This window comes from Gopherus evgoodei, chromosome 12 (genome assembly GCF_007399415.2).
Source record: "Gopherus evgoodei ecotype Sinaloan lineage chromosome 12, rGopEvg1_v1.p, whole genome shotgun sequence".
NCBI lineage: Eukaryota > Metazoa > Chordata > Testudines > Testudinidae > Gopherus > Gopherus evgoodei.
The window spans coordinates 16,958,205-16,979,664 of record NC_044333.1 but is presented as its reverse complement, the minus strand read 5'-3'; the positions used below and the strand labels follow the sequence as shown (position 1 = coordinate 16,979,664).

General features: G+C 39.8%; 1 protein-coding gene across 1 annotated transcript in view; it reads left to right on the top strand.

The window, feature by feature from the left end:
* Window positions 1–21,460, top strand: part of ADCY7 (adenylate cyclase 7) — a 119,478-nt gene that overhangs the window by 37,624 nt on the left and 60,394 nt on the right. Inside the window, 1 exon segment of the mRNA XM_030582267.1 lies at window positions 19,778–20,328. Coding sequence (XP_030438127.1) covers window positions 20,158–20,328 — 171 coding nt within the window. The 5' untranslated portion in view covers window positions 19,778–20,157.

The following is a 21,460-nucleotide window of genomic DNA, read 5'->3' as shown; positions in this document are numbered from 1 at the left end:
TGCCTGAGCATGTTGCTGGTTCTGTCCTATTAAAGAAGAAACCGGGGCTCTATCTTCTGTTTCACTAGCTCTCTTTGTAAATATACCTGCCAGTTGCCTCTTGTGGGCTTCAGTCATGCTTCCCCAGCTAGCATAGGAGTTTGTAGCTGGCAGTGCGGCAAAGCAAATTGTACATTATAGTTGGGTCTTGCAGTGGCTGGCCCAAGCAAATGGATTCAGTGAGGGCTCCAGAGATTCTTGAACTGCCTGGGCGTTTAAATAAATCTAAAAGATGTAAGGTTACCTCATCATCTTGCATACAGCAGGAGAGGTGGCCATATACTGGGTTTACTACACAATTATAGGAAGAAGGAGGATCGAGGAGAGGCAGAAGGTAGTTTTGTTATGGCCACTGAGCCTAAAATAACAGTGCCATTAAAAGAATGGTGCCAAAGAGAGAGTGTATTCATTTTTTGTGGAATCGGGATGGGCGCAAGGCAATTTTTAACATTCGATGTCAAGTTAAAACAATGTAATTTAAAATGAAAAAAAGCTAGAATTAGAGAGGAAGAGAGCAGGCGCATGGGTTACATTGTGGTGGATGTGTGAATACCCACCCTTAGCAATTATATATACTTCTAACGTTTCTTTGGTGCTAATTCTAGCATTTCTCACTTTAACTGGCACTTATGTACACCTCTGTGTTAAACTGACACTAGTGATATGCTGCCATGTAAGAATTGTGATATGACCAGTGAATAAGTCATATACAAAGCCAATCTTTGGCTACAGTGAGATACCACTGTTCTTTCTTTCCTTGAAGTATAGGAAATTTAATGTCTCAGATACCTCTCCTGGTAACTGTTGGTAAATACTTTTGAATATTTACTTACATGCTATATTTATGCTACCTTCAGAGTAACTAAGCTTGGGAATCTAATCTTTCAGCGAGAATATTCTTGTTGCCAGAAAGAGTTGTCAATACCAAGTTCTTACAGTTCTCAAATTAACATTAGTATGTGAAGTTAGGAAGTATTTTGAAATAACACTAAATTTAATGTTTTACTGTAAATCTTCACAGCTATTAAGTTTGACTGAGAAAGTGGGAAGTGCACAGAGCTTTGCATCCTGTGGCCTCTGGGTTTGTTTGCAGCTACTGGGGGGAAAGTAGCTTTCCAAAAACACGTTATGTAAAATTTTAAAATCGATCATGCTGCTTTGGCTGTTATGCTACGCTGTGAAATCTTGTCGAACTGCAAAACTTCTGCTCCTTAGCAGAATAACTCACTCAGGAAAGCAAGCTCTTGTGCCACTTGATTTTTTTTTCTTCACCTAAGAAAAGAGAAATACTTGCTTAAGCGGAGGTTGTAGTTTTAGTTTCACTTTTTAGTTTTGACTGTAGAGTACAGATGTTGTGGTGTAACGTATTGCATGGTTGTGCTTTGATAAAGGAGCTTGTGGGGGGGGGATTAAAATGTCGTTCTAAATAAACGCTACTCGTTTACAAAGCATATTAAAACCACACTTCAAAAACATTTACTTCTTTTTTTTTGGTGTTTGTAACAGTTTACCTCAGAGGTGATTGTGTTCCATGGTGATTGAGGGATTCTTCTCGTATATTGGAGTATCTTTTTCTTTCCTGTTTCAGGAGTGTATAAATAGCAATCAGGCTTTTTTCTATCGGGAATTGGAAGGTATTTAATACCTTGATGATACAAAATATGTATCTGAGGGCCTCCTTATGCTAGGAAGCTTTTTGGGCCCTGCCCCAAAAAGCTTACAACCTGATTTGAGATAAGATGCAACAAGTGAGTGTGACTGGCACTAGGAGTGAACAAGCAATGGAAGGCACCGATAACGATGATGTGCTTACGGGATTTCATAGATTATTCACTATGCAGTGTGATGGCTTCAGATAATTCAAAACTACTTTTAAGGGCGAAAAGTTATCCCCATCAAGATCCTTTCTCAGCAAAGTGGCATTTCCTTGCAGACACAATAAAATCATGTTATACTGATTTACCATGATGTCTCTTTTGGGGATGTCTTCACTGCAGCAGGGAGCAAGTCTCCCACCCAGGTAGACAGACTAGCACTGGCAGGGCTGGAGCTAGCATGTTAAAAATAGCAAAGTTCCAGTTTGGGCTGGAACTTGGGCTCTCACGCTATGGGGTTGGATGGACTTGACAGTCTGATCTTCTGCTCAAGCCTCAATGTCCACATTTTGTTATTTTTAGCACACTAACTTGAGTCCTGCTAGTGCAAATCTGTCTACACGTGCAGGGAGACTTGCTCTCTGTGTCAGTGCAGGACATACCCTTTATGGTTTATGGGACTTGTTGATTCATCTTGCAACTGACTCATGTTTTGTGCTGCATAAACCACATTATTGCCAACACCAATCATTCAAAAATCAAATTGTGGGGTCAGGCCTCCATAAATTATGAGATTGACTAAAAAATCATGGAATTTAAAAAATAAACACATTTTGGATTCTTTTTATTTACCTACCGGTTTTTTAAACTTTAGGGTGTGCATAGTCATGATTTTCTTTGCAACCATGAAATTCACCTTACTTTTACATTTGAAAAAAGATTTTCATACATTCACATGAGTCCGGGAGCTGAGGCTTTATGAAAAACACCAAATATTCTGATACTTGTGATTAAAAAGTAAGAATTGGCAACATTTTTTCAGTATAAGAGACCAAGATCTGGACAACCCAGAAACTGGCTCTGTTGGGTAAAGAATAGCTAATGTAGACATTGCAGCAGCTGTGGGACTGTCCCCTTTCTGTTGTCTATCATATTGACCCTTGGTTATGGCTGATTTCCCTTCGTGACTCATTCCCAGCATAACTTGTCTCCCCAGGTTCCTCTGGCTAAGCCACTGGTGAAATAGGATGCTTTGCTGTAGTACAGATACTGTGATAGTATAGCCTAAACAGAAATTTAAATTGAAAGAATTTTTTTTGCGTTTGGCAATAGACTTGGCTTATTGTTCAGCTTTGTTCCTTTTTGTTTTGCAAGTTAAATTAATGTATTGTGCCTGAAAAATGACTTGTAAAAATGCTTGGTTCTGTGGTAGCAGTTGGTGCAGTTGCAGAAATGAGATACGGTGCTGTTTTACACTCTGGAGTAGTGGCCAGATTAGGCCACTTTACTCCTGAATGAGAGGGTCCATGTGGGCAGGGAAGTTGTGCATTGATTTAACATCTTTAGTTAATTCACCTTAACTTTCCTGAGCGTCCCCATGTAAACATTCCCTTTGTACTGCAGCTTCAGTGGTCAAAATGCCTGCTTTTCAATGTCCATATCACCTTCCCTTCTTCTGAGTCCCCTTCCTTTCAGTGTGCCTTCTCCCTTCATTTTTCTTTCAAATTATCTTATCCCCTTCTAACTAAAGCCACCTTTTAAAAAAGAATCTTGGCACTAACATAACATTTGCTTCATCACATTGTTCGCTGGGCTTGTGTGTTCTACCCCTGCTCTTTGTCTGTCTTGTCTGTTTTCGCTTGTAAGCTATTCAGGGCAGGGACTATCAACTACTCTGTGTTTTTATCGTGTCTAGCACAATGGGGCCCCATTTTTGGTTGGTCCTTAGACCAATACTACAGTATTACTCCTCTAATAAACTTGGTTGTTAATAATAATAAAAGTCCACTTGTGGAAATTTGGGGACAGATCTTGAGAGGTGCCAAGCAACTGCCCTCTGAAGTCATTGAGTTGTGGGTGCTCAGTTGTGGAATATATTGCTATTTATTTATTTTGATAGTCTGGAGGTATTGTAGATAGTGAGAGAAGGTTTTGTATTTGAGCACTTCCCTGTTCTCTTGCTCTTCTCAGCCAGACCAACAACAAACACCAAATGATCTCTACTTTGAAAGACTAAGAAAGGATAAGATTTATCTTCTCAATCCCTCATATGTACCCCATTCCTCTCCCACATTACAACCACACTTCACTAAATAAATACGTATTCAGTCCCACCTGAAGCTGCAATGGTTCTCAAAAAATAGCTGAAATGTAATGAGAGATTGGTGTGTGGTATGTGCTGCACTCTTGCTCATGGAGACTTTTTTAACTTCTCAGCCATGCTCTCACCTTTGGCCACAGGAGGAAGAATCAGGTTACTTCTGCTTTGTCTGGGTCTCTTATGGTAGAACAGTGGTCCCCAAACTTTTTATCTCACGCCCCTCCCTGACCCCAGGGGTCAGGAATAGGGTTGCCAAGCCTCCAGGATTGTCCTGGAGCCTGCAGGAATTAAAGAGGAATCTTCAGTTAAAGATTAGGTAATGTGATGAAACCTCCAGGAATACATCCAAGCCAAACTGGCAACCCTAGCCAGGAGCAGGGGCTACGACTCCAGGAGGGGAGAAGCGGACAGGAGTAAGGGGGTTGAGGTGGGGGCAGGAGTGGGAGTGGGGCTGGGGCCCCAGGTGTGGACCCGGCAGCCAGGAATGGAACTGGGTGGCGTTCCCTCCCTGCCCTTCCCAAACCTTCCTCTGCGACCTCCTAAGGGGGGTGTGCCCCACAGCTTGGGGACCTCTGTGGTAGAAGGTTGTGCTTCCAGTTTCCATTGCTGAGAGAGGGAATCCTAAAGCCTGCTTAGAAATCAGAATGGGGTTGGGATTTACTGAAGCAGTATCACACGAGGAGAGAGAGAGAGATTTATTCCAGATGCATTTTGGAGCATTGTATTATGTTAGTCTTAATTTTCTGGTTTGCTGTATCCTTAAGACTCAGGCTATATGTACACAGCTGTGCTGCTAAAGCCTTGCCACTGTAAGGCATGCAGTGTAGCTGCTCTTTGTCGGCAGGAGAGAGCTCTCCCGCTGACGAAATAAAACCACCCCCGATGAGGGGTAGTATCTTCGTTGGCGGGACGAGGCACTGTCCATACCAGTGCTTTTCATCAGCAAAACTTTTGTTGGTCAGAGGGATGTTTTTTCACACCCTTGAGTGACAAAAGTTTTACTGACAAAAGTGCAGTGTAGACATAGCCTAAGGCTTGGTCTGTGCTAGCAACTTATGTCACTATAACATGTCACCCTGAGCAATGCAGTTATTTGGACCTAACTCCTGGTGTAGACAGTGCTACGCTGACGAGGGCTTTTCCCCCAGCCTAGCTACCGCCTTTCGGGGAGGTGGAGTGCCTATGCGGATGGCAGGAGCCCTTCTGTCGGCATAGGTAGCATCTTCACTGAAGCATTACAGTATCAGTGCTGCACCAATGCAGCAGTGCTGCTGCGGCCTTTTAAATATAGACAAACCCTAAGTGTACAATGTGCAAAACCACCATTTTTTTGTTTGAATATTCCTGTCCCAAAGTAATTTTTACAATTAATGTTTCTAATTTAGGAGAAAATGTTGGCTTTTTTTTCCTAATGAATCTAGTTTTTCCTAGGGAAAATGAAACACTTCTCTGTCAACCTCCTGGAAAAAGTCAGGGATTATCAGGTGTGGTTTTTTTTTAAAACTAAGAACTTTCTAATTGAATCTTGGTGCCACAGAACACATTTCTGTCCTCCTCCCCCGCCCCTGCGGAAGTAAGAGTTTTTTTTTCGTATCATTCCACTTCAGTGGATTCTGTATTTCAGAGTTCAAGGAAGGGAGTAATTATGTTTTTTTATTAGATTGGTTGATCACCAATATAAGGCTGATTGACTATAACTGGCCAAAGTGGCATTAAAACCACTAAGCAAACTTGTGAAGAGCATCTTTTTGACAGCAGTAGCTATTGACTAATATAGGCAATGATTGAGGGCACAATGTTCAGCCAGTGGAAAACTTGCATCTTTGGGCCCAAGTGTTCTGAAATATTGGACCAATGGGGGAGTAATCAGGAAGAGGCAACAGTATATTTCAACTTTGTGAGTTGATCTCCGTTTCTGACAGCATCTCATCTTCATTACCTGAAAAGAATGGAACCGAGGTGGATATTTCCCCAACATCCTCTGTTGTATGAACTGATGCAACAACTCATTTGTCTTCTCTGCAATATCCTTATCTTCCTTAGTTGCTCTCTTTACTCCCAGCTAGTCAAACAAATCCAGCAATTCTCTCTCAGGCATTCTGCTTTGGATAAATTAAACTATGATTAGATTTGGAAAAACCTATACAATGAAAAGTTGGCTAACTATTCAGGACACTGTGTTTGAAGAAGAGAATTTTAAATAGGTCACTGAAAGTTTGAAAGAATAAATTGGATATTGATTTGTACAGTGGTAAGATCCGTTTCAAACTAGCTGTGGACAGAAAAATCTATCCATAAGGCGTGATGGGAAGTCTGATAATCGTGAATTAATCGCACTCATGGGCTTTGAAAGACAAAAAAGCATAGCTAAATTTTCCCTTTGATGTGAAGTTTCATGGCAGCCTAGAGTTTGCTTCTTATCAAAATCATTATTATGAAAGGGGTATTTTTCTGCTGGGATAAAAACTAAAGTTAATTATAAGGCTGAACAGACTTATGTGAATTGTGAAGTTTATGCCCAAGAGATGCTTTGGATTGCATGGGTTGTTTCAATAATCCATTCCAGTTCAGTTTATGAACTAGTTGTAGATTACAGGTTTTCTCGCAGTTTCCTGACCTACCGTCTAACTCCTATTCTATCCTGCTTGTACTTTAGAAATTTTGTCATGACTGTTTGGTTCACCTCGCACCCCAAGCACATCACTAGCTTTGTCTGTAACGCAGCCATGCCATGGTTCCCCTCTATATTTCTTAAGAAGCTTTCCAATGTGGTAGTAATGAGGGAATTGCCACTGAGGCCCTTAGTGTCAGATTCCTGTTGAAATGGAGACTGAATTCTGCCTTCCGTAACTAAAATGTCCCTAAAGGAAGCTGCAAATCCCCCAGTTTTTCTTCCCTCATTGGAAAATATTTGCCACATAAGGGCACTGTTTTTGACCCCCCCCCCCACTGCTTACCCTAAGAAGATGATCAAGTTTAGGGCCAGTACAGGCACATAGTCCCTTCTCCTCCCCTTCCCCTTTGTGGGTGTGGGGAGGGGAAGACTAGAATACACAAACTTAGATTTGTGATGTCCTGGAAAATACTTGTGAGGCATTGGATGTAATGTTTCCCAGGATCACTGTATAAAAATTGAGTCAGACCAGTGGGTCTTATTAGCTTGGTCTACATTAGCAATTTACGTTGGTATAACTACATTGCTCAGGGGTGAAAAGCCCATTGACTTCAATATTGTGGTTGCTTTTTTAGAAATCTCTTTCCTTTAACCTGTCTGAAAATAATTTATATCTACTTCCATCGAGGAACCCCCATATTATATTTAGTCCCTTATTCATAATTATCAGTTTATTTAAAGCCTATGATGTTAAATACAAAAAATAGGAAGTGGTTTTTAAGTAAAGATCATATGCAATAGAGAAACGGACCATTTTTGGGTTAATGACCATAATATATTGTGGTGTTTAGATGTTGCTTGTGATTATTAGAACTGGGAGCACTGGCTGTTGGGTGTCTGAAAGGACAGGAAACAGGAAGGAGAGGGGAGGAGTTGAGGAGGCAGAGTGAGAGTTATAGAGGGTGCAGCAGCAGCTTGGTAAAGAGGTTTCCACTTTAAAAATAAAGCCCTGTTGAAGTTTGTTAGTACCTTGCCTGGTTGATACAACGTTTTGGTGACGAAGATGGATCTTCCGGCTCTGAACCCACCTGCACCTTTTCTGAAAAGCCCAAGTGAGCCTCCAGTTGCTTTTACTGCCTGGATCCATATGTTTGAGACTTATTTGCTTGCAATCAGTGCTACAGAGATTTCTGAAGTAAGAAAGCAAGCTCTGCTAATCCACTGCCTTGGAGCAGAAGGGCAGCATATAGTTTATACTTTTCCCTTTGCAGATGATAAATATGAGGCTGCATTCACTGCATTAAAGAACTTTTTTGTGCCAAAAGTGAATGTAGTAGCTAATACCTACAGATTTTGCCCACGTGAGCAGAAACTGGGGGAGACTAGAATGCGCTATATTGCTTCCCTGAGGAGTCTGATTGTAACTTGTGACTTTTGGAATATGACAGATGAGATGATTAGAGACCAGCTCATTGAGAAAACAACCATGGTTTGTGTAAGAGAACACTTACTTTTAGAACCACAACTTACAGTAGAAAAAGCAATAACCATTGCTACTCAGATTGAGTCAGCTACAGCTGAAGCCAAAATAATGAGCAGGGATAGAGGAGGCACAGTCCAGGCTGTGACTGCTTTGCAGAAAATTTCACTATCTCTGCAGACAAACAATTGCAAGAGGAAGACTAATGAAAAGCCACTGAATCAGCAAATTCAAAATATAGTAAAAGCATGCTTTCACTGTGGATCCCCACAACACCTTGCAAGCTACACAGGATGTCCAGCAAAAGTAGCTCAGTGCAATCATTGCAAAAAAATTAGGCATGTTGCTAAAGTATGTTGCAGTAGCCAGTTCAATCAACAGGTGTATGCAGTTACAATACCAGATGTTACTGTGCTGAGTGTGGACAAAACCACTACTGCACATATTCCAGAACAGATAAAGTGCACTCTAAACATTTCCGCCATACCCTCAGGCAAATCACACTCTATTCAACTAATGTTGGACACTGGCTCAGCAGTATCTGTACTATCTGATTCCGTTTATTTGCATTACTTTAAAGATGTGCCTCTTACTGAACCCAAACTTCAGTTGGTGTACTATTTGAAAAACCCTATTCCGGTACATGGCTGCCTGCCAGCAATAGTTACTTTTGGTGATTGCTGTGTAACTGCAGAGTTCTACATTGTTCACAAAGGCACTCCTATCCTTGGCAGAGATTTATTGGCTGCTTTAAATCTCAGGGTAGTTAATAGACGAACTGATCTTCCTCAGCAAAGCACTCTTGCGGTACACACATCAGTTTCAGCTGGGACCCAACACCAGGTTGAGGAGAAACTCGGCTGTGCTTATGTGTTTCTGCATAAAGTTAACATGCGGAATAATGTGATGCCTATACGACACAAATTGTGGCGCTTACCATTTTCAACCAGGGAAGCTGTTTCAGAGGAACATAGAAAATTTGTTCAAAATGACATTATTGAAGAGATGAACTCCTCGGAATGGGTTTCACCTATAGTAGTGACACAGAAGAAGGGTGAAGGCATTCGCCTTTGTGTGGATTTAATGGAGCCAAATAAAGCTATTGTGATTGACAGCCATCCTCTTTCTCACACAGAAGAAGTATTTGCAGAGCTCTGTGGAGCAAAGATGTTTTCTACTCTTGATTTGCAGAGTGCATACCACCAGGTTATGTTGCATGAAGATAGCGGAGACCTCACAGCAATTGTTACACATGATGGACTATTTCGTTTTAATCGTGGTCCATACGGTCTTGCATCAGCCCCAAGTGACTTCCAAAAATGATGTAATTGATTATGAAGAATCAACATGGAGTTCAGTGCTATTTGGATGATATCGTATTTGGAAATACTACTGAGGAGCATGACGATAACCTGCAGTCTGTACTAAACTGTATCAGCAAAGCAGGCCTCAAGCTCAATAGGTCCAAATGCAAATGTAGACAAACTGAACTCTCCCAATTAAAATAGGTTTCCACTTTAAAAATAAAGTCCTGTTGAAGTTTGTTAGTACCTTGCCTGGTTGATACAACATATATATTTATATAGCTGCTGTCATCTGGAATGATCACAACATTTTGTATAAACTACTATGTATATGTATACAAAAAATCATTTCACTCATCATTGAACCTCTGGTATGTAAAGGGTAGATGTTAATAGCACCTAGTAGGGTAAGGACGTAATAAAAACCGATATCTTTTATCTATTTGAGTACTACAAACTCATGAATGTTTTAGATTTGCTGTATAAATGCTTACAAAATATTCATAGGACAGAGTACAGTATTTTTTTTCTTAGCTATTTTTAATTTTATTTCTACAGCTTGTAGTTCTCTGTTTCTGCTAGTTGCTAAAGGAGCAATTTTCAATTAACACTATATATAAATTTGAATACTTCCAGTTTTAAGAGGTATATGGTGAAAAGGGTCTTGAGCTAAACAATTTGTTAGAATTACAACTGTGAATATCTACAAAACCAAGTTATATTAAGTTTGAATGTTTACTTGTAAAGCATTTAGTAGTCTCACAGTTGTGGTTCTTAAAATTTAAACACATTTCTTAAGAATGTGGAAAGTGTCACATGTTGTTTCATCCTGTCCTTTTACTCACAGGCAATGGTGGTCTCAACTACACATGTTTTGTCTACACTTCTGCTTACTTGTGAAATATTAAGTTTAATTATAAGACACACAAATATTTTGTAGTACTTGGTATTTATTTTAAAAGGTGGTACGAGGAGATGAATATGCTCTTAATGTGTAGGAAAATGGAAGGTAAATAGAAATACTGAGTTTCCTAGGAATGCCTTCTCTAATGAGTAATTAGGTTTGCTTCATACGTGATCGTGAAGTGTCACATAGGTAACCATTCTGAAGCAGTGCATGAAGCAGGTTAACTTAGAAAGCTGCTTGTCTGCACTCCTGATAGCAGGTAAGCCACGAAATACAAAATAGGTATTCCTCACTATGCAATTTTGGATATGATTACTAAGGGTTGAGGTAACTGCAGGATGAGGTGCAAATGCTAGCCCTAAAAGAAGGAGCACATCCTGATGTGAAGTCTTTTTAACACAATTGTTGCCTTCTGTGATGAGCTGCTACTAAAACAAATTCTGTATTGCAAAAATAAATTTTCATAAACTGATTCAGCTGTGGGTTTTAATAGCTTCTAGATGGTTACTTTTTCCTGAGGTTCACAGTTCATGTATTGATGTTCCTTTTCAAGTAATTTTATTACTGCCTGTATGGATTCCTGGGTTTCTTTTGCTTTAACATCTGCTTGTGAGTAATTATAGTAGATGATAACCTTTATTATGGAAATAAATAGAAATTACTAAAGATGTTTCAGAAACATTGTAGTAATTACATTTGGGCAAAACAAAAGAAAGGAGGAATGGAAATTTAAAACCATACTGTTTCCCTTTTGAAACTATGGGAGCTATAAATGGACAAACTGGTTCTGCTTTCTTTTGTCTTGCAGCTATTGAAAAAAATAGGGCAATGAATCCTGCTTTACTTTGGTTCTTGTTATCTGGATTTATTTTCATCTTTCAAAGATGAGATTTCACAGATTAGCTTTTAGAACACAAACAGAATGGCTTTGGGTGAGTGAGAACAAATTCTTAGCAGGTAAAGGCCCAGGCCAAGATGAAACAATGTGTGCACAGAAGTACATGTGTGATTACCCAGGCAGTTACCACGAGCATGCACACAAACCATTCAGTGACTTCAAAACGAAGATCAAAACAGAAGCCTTTTCAGTCTCCCACTCTGAAGGGAGTTAGTTTGGCCAATACCTGTCCTGTGCGTACAGCTCAGGTAGGGAGCTCGTAACCCTTCCCTTGTCTGTGGAGAGAACTGCCTTATGGAGGGAAGGAATACCCCCTCATACCCAGCTCCTCTGCGAAGGAGGAGCCTGCACACTCCTTGGAGGAGTCTTGACCCACCTGCACACTCTGCTTCATTGCCAGGGGAAGAGAGGTAATATGGTGGTGCCCCTGACCACCAGGTCTCTTCACGATCATTTATTATAGAATTGGAGGTAGCACCTGGAAAATGCCACATGCTCTACAGACACAAGGAAAGAAGTCAGGGTCCCTGTCCCTAAGAGCATTCTGCTCCTGCCTGTTCTTACTCGATTTTCCACCCACCAAACCTCGCTCTCTGTCTTGGCCTGCCCTGCATGTTTTGTTTTGGGAGGAGCTTATGAGGATCCTTACTGCTGCCACAATCCAAGGGTAGGCTCTTCTGGGGTAGGGAGCCACCCAACTCCTGATATGACAGCACCTTAAATACTCCTTCCATTCCTGCTGTCCCTTTTTGGGCACTATGTGAAGGCAGAGATTCTGGAGTTTTCCCTTAGCTCAGTGCCCCATGAAGTATGCATGTATATAGTGCTTAAAGTGACAGTGCAGGGAGACTGGGAAAAGGGTTTTCAATAAGCCTTCTGCTGCTGGATTTGGGGGGTGTGTGTGGGGAAATGGTGGGCCTCCCACTCACTCCCAAACAAGATGTGAATGAGAAGTGGGTAGTTTGCCTGCCCCCAGAAGATAATGGAGACTGGGGAGAGTAGACCACCAGCCACTGCTCCTGACCTCAGATATGTCTGATAAGTGGGGAGCCCAAGCCCTTTTGGGGTCTCTCAGGCATCTAGAGAAAAGGACAAAGGGGAAATTGGTGGATGGCCATCCTCTCCTGTCCCCTTGTGAAAATAGCCAGGGGACTTGGATTGAGCCCATTCAATTATTGTTTTAGAATATTGGCTTGCACAGAATGTGAACTCATCTTTGTTAGTCTCAAAACAATAGATCGAGAGGCTCCTTGAGAAACCTCAAATCCCAGGGAGTTCACCCTTGATGTTGTGTGAGGGAAGTAATAATTCTAGGGTCAGAGAAAACTAGAGAGAGCTCAGGATGGCTGACCAGATACATAAATTGATATTTTAAGGTACTGAATATAATCCTAATCTCATTGATTTCAGCAAGGCCAGGGTTTCATCCACTTTGTATAGTCTGCTTCATTGATGCCGACCATATTATATACACGCAAGGCAGGGCAATTCACTGTTGGAGGTGGCTGAAACCCACCCTAAATGTTTTCTTGCTAGAGTGAGTAAGGGGTCAGAGAGGGTCAAGAACCACATGAGTCCTTTCAGGGTTAGTCATGCTAGCTAGGAAGAATGTTTGGTGTGTGAAATTTGGTGCAACAAATTGATGATCAGCTCAGCACACATCTGAATCTATCTGAAACACTGTACTGATCCACTTAATGAAATATTAGACTGTCTTGGAAAATAAGGCTTCGGGGAGGGGGGGAAGCACTCTGTTCAGTAGCTCAGCAATATTATGAGAGGTGGCTGCTACGTGCAGTACAAGTGTCGTTCAGTAATAAATTGTTAGCTGTTAATACGTTCTATACTGAGCATTTTGTTCACCTCTGATTTTCGCCAGGCTGAAGAGAGACAAGGAGTAAGAGTTCTTGCTGCTTTGGAGGCACATCAGTCAAACTCCTAAATCATGTTATCACACCATAAATTGACTCTCCTCTTGTCTCAGCCAAACTTTCTGCTTTTGCATTGATAAATAAATTGATCTGCGTGGTATGTGTCCCATGCCAATTTTCCCTGTGAAATGACTCACATTTTCATATATTTCTTGCAGCTCATTTAAGATGAGTAAAGAGGCCTCTTTTCATTTCAGAAAATGACTTGCTGAGTATTGTCCTCAATTTCACGTTTCTGTTGGTCTGTCCATAACTTTTTCTACTCATGCTCTACAAGGCATTCTGCAGGGTAGTCAGTCCATTCTGTGACTGGCGAGTCCAGGCCCAGTCTTAAGAAAAATTGTGTGATGACATGAAGCACTATAGATGGTTTTAATAAATCTGAGAACAAATGCGATTCAGTCCGTACCCAGCAGCTTAGTTATAGTTTTACCTTTTCATTTGTTGCAACACACCGCTCTGTCTTTGTAACATGGAGACACTACAAAGTTTGTGTTGGTTATTCTGACTTTATGGGCAGGTCTACGCTAGAAGCGTTACAGTGGCACAGCTATAGTGCTTCTGGTGAAGACACTCTATGCTGATGGGAGAGTGACATAATTACTCCACCTCTGCAAGAGGCGGAAGTGATGTTGGCGGGAAAGCATCTCCCACCGACATAGCGCTGGTGTCCACAGCGCTTAGGTTGCTGCAACTTGCCTTGCTCGGGGGGTAGAGTGGAGGGTGGCTTTTCACACCCTGAGCAGCATAAGTTAGATCAACGTAGGTGGTATTGTAGACCTCCCCGGTGAGTGACAATGTATGTCAGTCAGGAATAATCAAACCTCCATACCGAGTGAGATACAAAGATTACAGATTACAAAGACTGATGTTTTAAAATATGAAAAGAGAGGAAAAGAGTTTCCTTTTAAGAACTTAGGTGAACATCCTACAAATGGAACCTTAAAAAAATCAGGGGAACTACACGCACAAGATTCCTCCTTTATGTGTTCACTGTGGCTCTATTCAGTGTACTTGTTGCTGTGTCAATCTAAGGATATTAGAGAGATGAGGTGGGTTATATCTTTTATTGGACAAACTTCTGTTGGTGAGAGAGAGAAGCTTTTGAGCCGCACAGAGCCCATAGACTATGTGCTGCCTACTTATGCTAAACAATCTGTGCTATTTTGCATGTTAGCTGTGACGCCCAGAATATCTTTCCCAGACTTGAAAAAGAGCTCTATATGGCTCGAAAACTTGTCTCTCTCACCATCAGAAGTTGGTTCAATAAAAGATATAACCTCATCTACATTGTCTCTCTAGTATGGTGCTAGTTGAAGCAAACTGGTTTCCATTAAAAATTTAGCCTCGTATTGGTTCCCATTGTAGACTCTGGGCCCAATCCTGCCCCCACTAACTTAAATGGGAGCAGGTTCTATGGGTGTAGCAAGCTTTGCTCTTCTGTTCTGGACTGGAAAGAATCTTGTCATCTTGTAAAGGGAGTCTTTCTTTTCCTTTCACTGTCTGGGCAACCGTTATGTGCTATAATCTCAGTGGTCTAGTTTCTTTACTTGGCCTAACTAGTCACTACACTAACTGGTGTATCCAGTTGACTACAGAGCACACACAGGTCTTGGCCAAGTTGCTGTCACTGGTCTGTAAAGATTCTCTTGCACTGTTTTGTGGTGCGACTCCTAACCCTCCCTACTCTGCTTTTTATAGATATGTATTAACCTAGAGGTTAGTAACCAATTATTCCTGCTCCTGTCTAACCAATTTAAATACAGCTTTTCTATCAGCTGCTGCTCTTGTAATGGAGTTATGGGACACCCATAGCAACATGACTTCTCCTCGATCGTCTGGTGGTCAGGATTTGGCACTTCAACTGCAGTGGTGCTTGGGTTTGATTACAAGTCAAACAGCCAGGGGTGCTGTGGAGAGGTTGGTTATATGTGAATATTTTACTGTGACACAGGTCCCAGGTTCATGTCCTGCAGCAACCATGGCTGGAAAAATGAAAGTTTGTAACATGAGCTCTCAAATTGATGCTGTGGCAGAGGGGCTAATACACGAACATCTTAGGATGTATAAACAAAAAGGGTGTAGTGAGTGGGAGTAGAGAGGTGATTTTACCTTTTTGTGTGCCACTGGTGAGACCAATAAAGGAATACTGCGTGCACAGTTCTTAAAAAGAGGATTGAAAAATTGGAGAGGATAAAGAAAAGAGCCACAACAATAATTTAAGGACTGGAGGAAAATGCCTTACAGTGAGGGGCTTAAAGAGTTCAAGCAGTTTAGTTTATCAAACAGCAGATTGAGAGGTGTCTTGATGACAGTATATAAGTACTTTCACAGGGAGAAAATTCCCACTACTAAATGGCTCTTTAATCTAGTGGAGAAAGACAGAACAAGAATGACTAGCTGGAAGCTGAAGCCAGGGAAATTCACAAGGCAGATTTTTAACAGTGAGGGTGATGAACCATTGGAACAAACTACCCAGGGAAATGTTGGATAGTTGACCTGGATGCCTTCAAATAAAGACTGGATGCCTTTCTAGAAGTTATACTTTAGCCAAACGCTAGTCATTGGGCTCAATCGAGTGGTAACGCAGTGAGATTTAAAGCTCTGTAATATACATGAGGTCAAATTATATGATCTGATGGTCCCTTCTGGCCTTTAAAGTCTTTGAATCTGTAAGTATAATTTACTAGATAATTGTGTGTGTGTATGAACGTATGTGACAGGAGGATGCGCAAAGGTGGCAATTAGGCCTTTGATCAGCAAAGCATTTAAGCATGTGCTTAACTTCAAGCTTATGCTGAAGTCCCATTGAGTGGGAAAAGCTGTTGTCCATGTTGTTTCCTGGCTCAGTAAGTTCGAGAAAAGAATCATAAGCTGAAAATATAGGAAGACTGATGAATTGCCCAGCAAAGAAACATAATCAGAACTTTGAAAATGTGGAGTATCCAGGTGGATTTTTTTTATGGGCTTTAAGAAGGATTATTGTAAGTAGCCATGACATGATATGTAGGTAATTTCCTAGTGTCAGGGCTGAAAATGGGATGAATAATGCTAGATCAACAACTCATTACTTTTATTTTTGTTGAGTAGAATCTAAGTGTTCACTGTAATTAACTGCACAAATTCAACATCTGTGAATGGGAGAAACCTCTCTCAAAATTTAGTGTGAAATACAAGCCACTCTGACTAGAGTGGTACCTATAAAGGATTATGTATGGGTCATTACAGCAGTGTTTGTGTACTGTTTCCTCAGACACTGCAGTAATTACTGTAATTATTGTACAATAAAACTGCTTATTCTGATAGTACTTTACAGCCCCAATTCCACAATCTGTCTGTTCAGTAAAACTAATTTATTGCATGTACCTGTAGTGAGTATGTGTTAATAATACTGTTCATTCCACGCCAGCTGTAGTGTTCTGAATCATCAGACTTATACTGGAAATTTTAACAGATCTCTGTTTGTAGAAAAGTTGACATTAGCTGCTTAATATTAGAAGAGAGAGAAGAAAATGTAAAAATGATAGAACTTTTTCACAGTGTGTACAATCTCTCAGTCATGTTCACTGTTCAGAGCCCATTTTATCAAAGCATGTAACCAAGCAGATTTTTTTTTTAAAGGGGGTGGGGTGGGGTTTAGAGGCACATGAATACAAATAGTATCTGCAGTATGCTAGCAGGCGTTAAAAACAACCAGGGCTATCTGTACTCAAGCTTCAGATCATAAACTGATCATTAGCAGTTCAGAACACGTTGTATGGGAAATTTCTGTCAGCTCCATTATAGGAATTGTCATCTTCCACTGAGAAATGCAGTATAAACTATTGTTGGAGAAGGCATATTGGAGTAAATGTATATTGCATTTCTAACAATTGTGTGACTCACAAATGTACTTGTATCTACTCTTGCGTTGAGAAAAATCTGTTACCATATTTCAAAATATTTGACCTGATAAATTGTCATTTTTTTGACAATTCCAAAGGAGGGCAGGGGCAAGGCACAAGACTCAGTGTTGAATTACCCATATCAGTTTAGTCTCAAAACTAGTTGTGTTATCAGTATGTATTTGGTAGCTCAACGAAAAGTAGACGTGCATTTACAAATTTATATTACTACTGTGAGAAAGTGATATGTGGCATCATGTGCATATATACAAAATCTCTTCCTGCCCCCTTTCAGTTTGATTTTGAAAGATGCCTTCTAAACTACAGCTACAGAACTTGCAAATGGACCAATGTGTATATGCAAATGGGTATCTGTGAGGTTACTAATTTCACAGGTAAAGTGCAGGAGGCTTTTTAAAACTTGTCCCTTATGGTAAACCAGGTTTTGACAATTACAGTTAATAAATTACATTTATTTTTTCTTAAAAATGACTTCCTTTCGTTTGCAAAGTGTGTGTATAAACGTTGTTGTTGTTTTATGATGTTTGATAGGAATCACTTCTTTTTCTTTTATTCAGCAACAATTCACAATCCAATATATTCTGTTCTACCTTGTCTCTTGTTTTGTAAGTAATGCAGATTTACAGAATGTTGTGGGCAAGCACTCAAGGTGTTTGTAAATGGGAGTTTCATACTTGCTACAATTGCAGGATTGGGCCTTCTGCTTTCACCTGAGGCTAATGTCTGGAAAATTCACTTGTTAATTTTCCAGTGGGTAACGTTCTAGAATTTGGTTATACTGGTGTTGTCTAAATCATTTGGTATGATTTTAAAAAAAGAAAAAAGCCCCAGCACCATCTCCAGTTGCCATGTGTCCACTGTGTTGCTTGAGAGTAACTGATCTAAGTTGGCTTTTCGGCAAGTTTTCTTGTTATCAGGCCATACCTTTTGGGAGAAAAGCCAAGATTAGAACTCCATGGTGATGGTAATCTAGTAAGGAAGTAAGGAAGCTGTAATTATTTTATCAAGTCCTAATAAAACATTTTTTGAAATCCAGTTTTTCACACTTCACTGGCTCTTTTTAAAAACGTCTCCCCTGTCATTAAATGAACTATATTCAAGCTGCTATTTGATAATCATCAGTCATTACTAGTTAACAGTGTAACTTATCCCTTAATATTCATTGTTACCTTAACATGGCTGTTGCCATAGAAATAGTATAAGTTAGATTTGAAAGAACTAGGAGCTATAGTTTTTTGGTTTCTGTTTTTAAACAAATCTGTGCTTTAAATATTAATGTAATAGGTTTTGGTTTTGAGAGCCTGAACTTTATTTTCCTATTTTATTTTTTGTTTCATATTTTTAAGGAGGTAAATTTAATTTAAAGAAAATTTAAATTAGGGTTTTTTATTATGTTGCAAAATAAATGGAATGCCAACAAGATATTGTGAGTAAAAACAGAATTGTCTGTATGCATTGGGCCATATCATACTGTCAGTTTTAGGCAGAAATTTCCATTGATTCAGGGGAGTTATCCTTAAAAACTGATGATCTAGTATGGCCTGTTGCTTTTAACAAGAAGAAACAAAGCTGCTTCAGTCTGAATAAACTATTACATATTTAAGGTTCCAGAGAATTTTGCCTGAGTCAGAATGCAGGATTGGATCCTTCAATTAACAAGAACTGAAATCAGTTCTTAGCACTGATTAGGAATATTTTAAAGTACTGTTTTCAAAGGACCATCACACTTATATTGAGTAGTTGCTTGCTCCACAAGCTGCTAAATCTATTTCACTGGGACTGTTAGAGGAGTAAGGTATCACTTATTGTAAGGATAGCAAAATCCAGCCCAAAGGGATTGTGTGCTTTACTTATTTGTGCTCTTTCTGCTATCTAAGTGATGTACTGTGATTTATGCCCACATCTTTAAATACATGTCATGCAGACTTGTAAAATGGGGCAACTCTCTGCAAAGAAATCATGAGAGAGTTTTTGGAAAATTATTAATCTGATCCTTGGAAGGACCTGTTTTGTTAGTTTTGGGTGGGGAACAATAATTTGGGGTACAGAGGAGAATTCAGACATTGTTTGGCTTTAAACAGCCAGTTTTTGAACATGAATATATTATGTTCCTCATTTTTAGTATGACCATGAACATGATTCTGTTATATAGTTAAAATCCTTTTGCAACTGAACATCAAAGTCAAATCTGTTAGCCTATCAAAATATTAAATATGCATAAGTAGTATTCCATTGCACTGCTCAATTTATTCTGCCTGTTTCAATCTCAGAAGGATTCTGCATGTTTATATTTACAGTCAGTTTCAAGATTAGACTGGAATTAAGCTTTTATCAGAGGTGGGGGAGGGGTAGCAAACTTTTACATATGTTCGTCACCTCTCTTGCCATTTTTGATTGCTTGGACCATCTCCCCCGGCCATTCACAACTGCATAATGTGCCTGTGGCAACTGCCCCAATTGCTCATGTGAAAATGTAACATTAGAAAAGTATTTAATATATTTTTAGCTCTTTTAAGTGTTTCAACAGCTAGGAAAAGGTGAGCCAGTGCAATATGTCCAGCTTTAGCAAGTGCTCCATGGGTCACCATTTGAAAACCACTGCTTTAGAGTTTGTATGTTATGTTAAACAGAAAGTACTGTTATGCCTCATTCTCATGGCCAAGGAATATTTTTTGTCCCATTGTTAAAGCTTATTTACAGTGAGGTTGAAGAATATACTTTTCTCAGACAAAAATGCATCCACTTAACTGAAGCCCAATTTTTAATCATGCTTTCTCTCCACAGAGTTTATTCCATGAAACAGCACTGGGAGGGAATTCCTGACAGCTTGTGGAATGGAGTTAAAATGATTGTAGCAAAATAAAACCTCGACAGCAGCAGCACAAGTATCAATCAATTTAGAAAAAACTTGCATGGAGCTGTTGAAGGATAGGATGTGGCTCTGCAGAGGAGGGCTCTTCCCTTTCATTTATATTGAGATCTGAACTTTAAGCTCATGAGGAGAAGTGCAAGTGCAGAATGTGAGTCACTCAGTGTGGTCAGGCAAGTCAGAACCAAGGGCTACCTTAGAAGACAGAAGTGCTCTTCAAAGAAGGACAGATTTATTTTTGCTTTGTTGTCATCACTGGGAACTGAGAGAGAAGTCAAAGTCAAACTGGAATAAAATGCCAGCTAAGGGCAAATACTTCTTTAATGAAAATGAAGACTGCAAGATAACAGATCCACTTTATGAGAAGTACCGCTACACAAGCCAGCAGCACCCGCTTCTTCTCCTGCTGCTCTTCATTGCAATTACTTTCTGTATTACACTAATTATAATATTCTTTCTCTACCAAGTGAGTATAACCTTGTTTCTTGGTTTGTACTGTACATTGTGTAAGGTAAGAAGGAACTTGTATCAAAGCTCACAGAAACTCACTGGGTAAAAGTTTCATTGGGTTAGAATAGTGTAACCCTTACTTCAGGTTAGTGATAGTTGTGTCCATGGAGTTACCAGCATTTTGTGTGTGTGTGTGTGTGTGTGAATTCTAACTTCAGATTCAAAAATATGAATGTTTTTTAAAGTACAGCAAGCTAAAAGATGAAATAACATATGGGTTCCTTGGTTATGAAATCTTGTGATGGATTTTGTAGGCGGCAGTTTTTAGAGTTTAATTATTTGGAAAAAACTATTATGGAAACTCCTTTGGGACGGAAACAGTAAAATTGTGAAGTTAGCCGGGTGTGGGATCACTTTGCTATGTGACAGATCCAGGTTTAGGAAATTACTACTTGTGGGGGTTAGGAAAAATATATTGTGCCAAAATCTATATGTGAACAGGCTACCAGAATCATTTGCTGGCTAATGAAGGAAATAGACGTAGGGTTTGGAAGGAGTGTCTGCTTTTCTTAAGTAGAACCAAAGACTCAAATTCACAGGTGGTAAAAAGGAAAAGGGGCTGATTGTAAAGATGGTTATAAAAGGGCTGGTAAATCCTCCCTGTCACTTTTTTACACTCCTCTTCAAGTGCAGATTGAATCAGGTGTTCAGAACTGAGGACCTAGACTGTGTACACGTGATTTGTGGTACTTCTAGAGGGAAGTTCATCCTGAATTTTGCTAATCACGCTCTCCCTCCCTTGTTGTTCTTACAAAGAACAGTAGTAATGACTTAACAATTTTCTTTACTTTTAACATAATTTAATAGAAAACTGTGCTCTGTATTAGATATTAATAAAAAATATTAATGTAATGGATGGCATTCCCCAATATTAGCAGGTGAAATTGCAGAAAGAAGTTGGGGTGTTTTTTCTTTTAATTTGAATAGGGATTTTCCTGTTCTTGGGATTCTGAAAACATGCATGGTCCCACATATAATATGACAGAAAGTACATCTGAATAGACATTGCTGTAGGAATAGCTTTTTATCTCTAATATAGTGACATCATAGCTGCATGGGTGACATTAGACACACAATTAGGTTTTGTG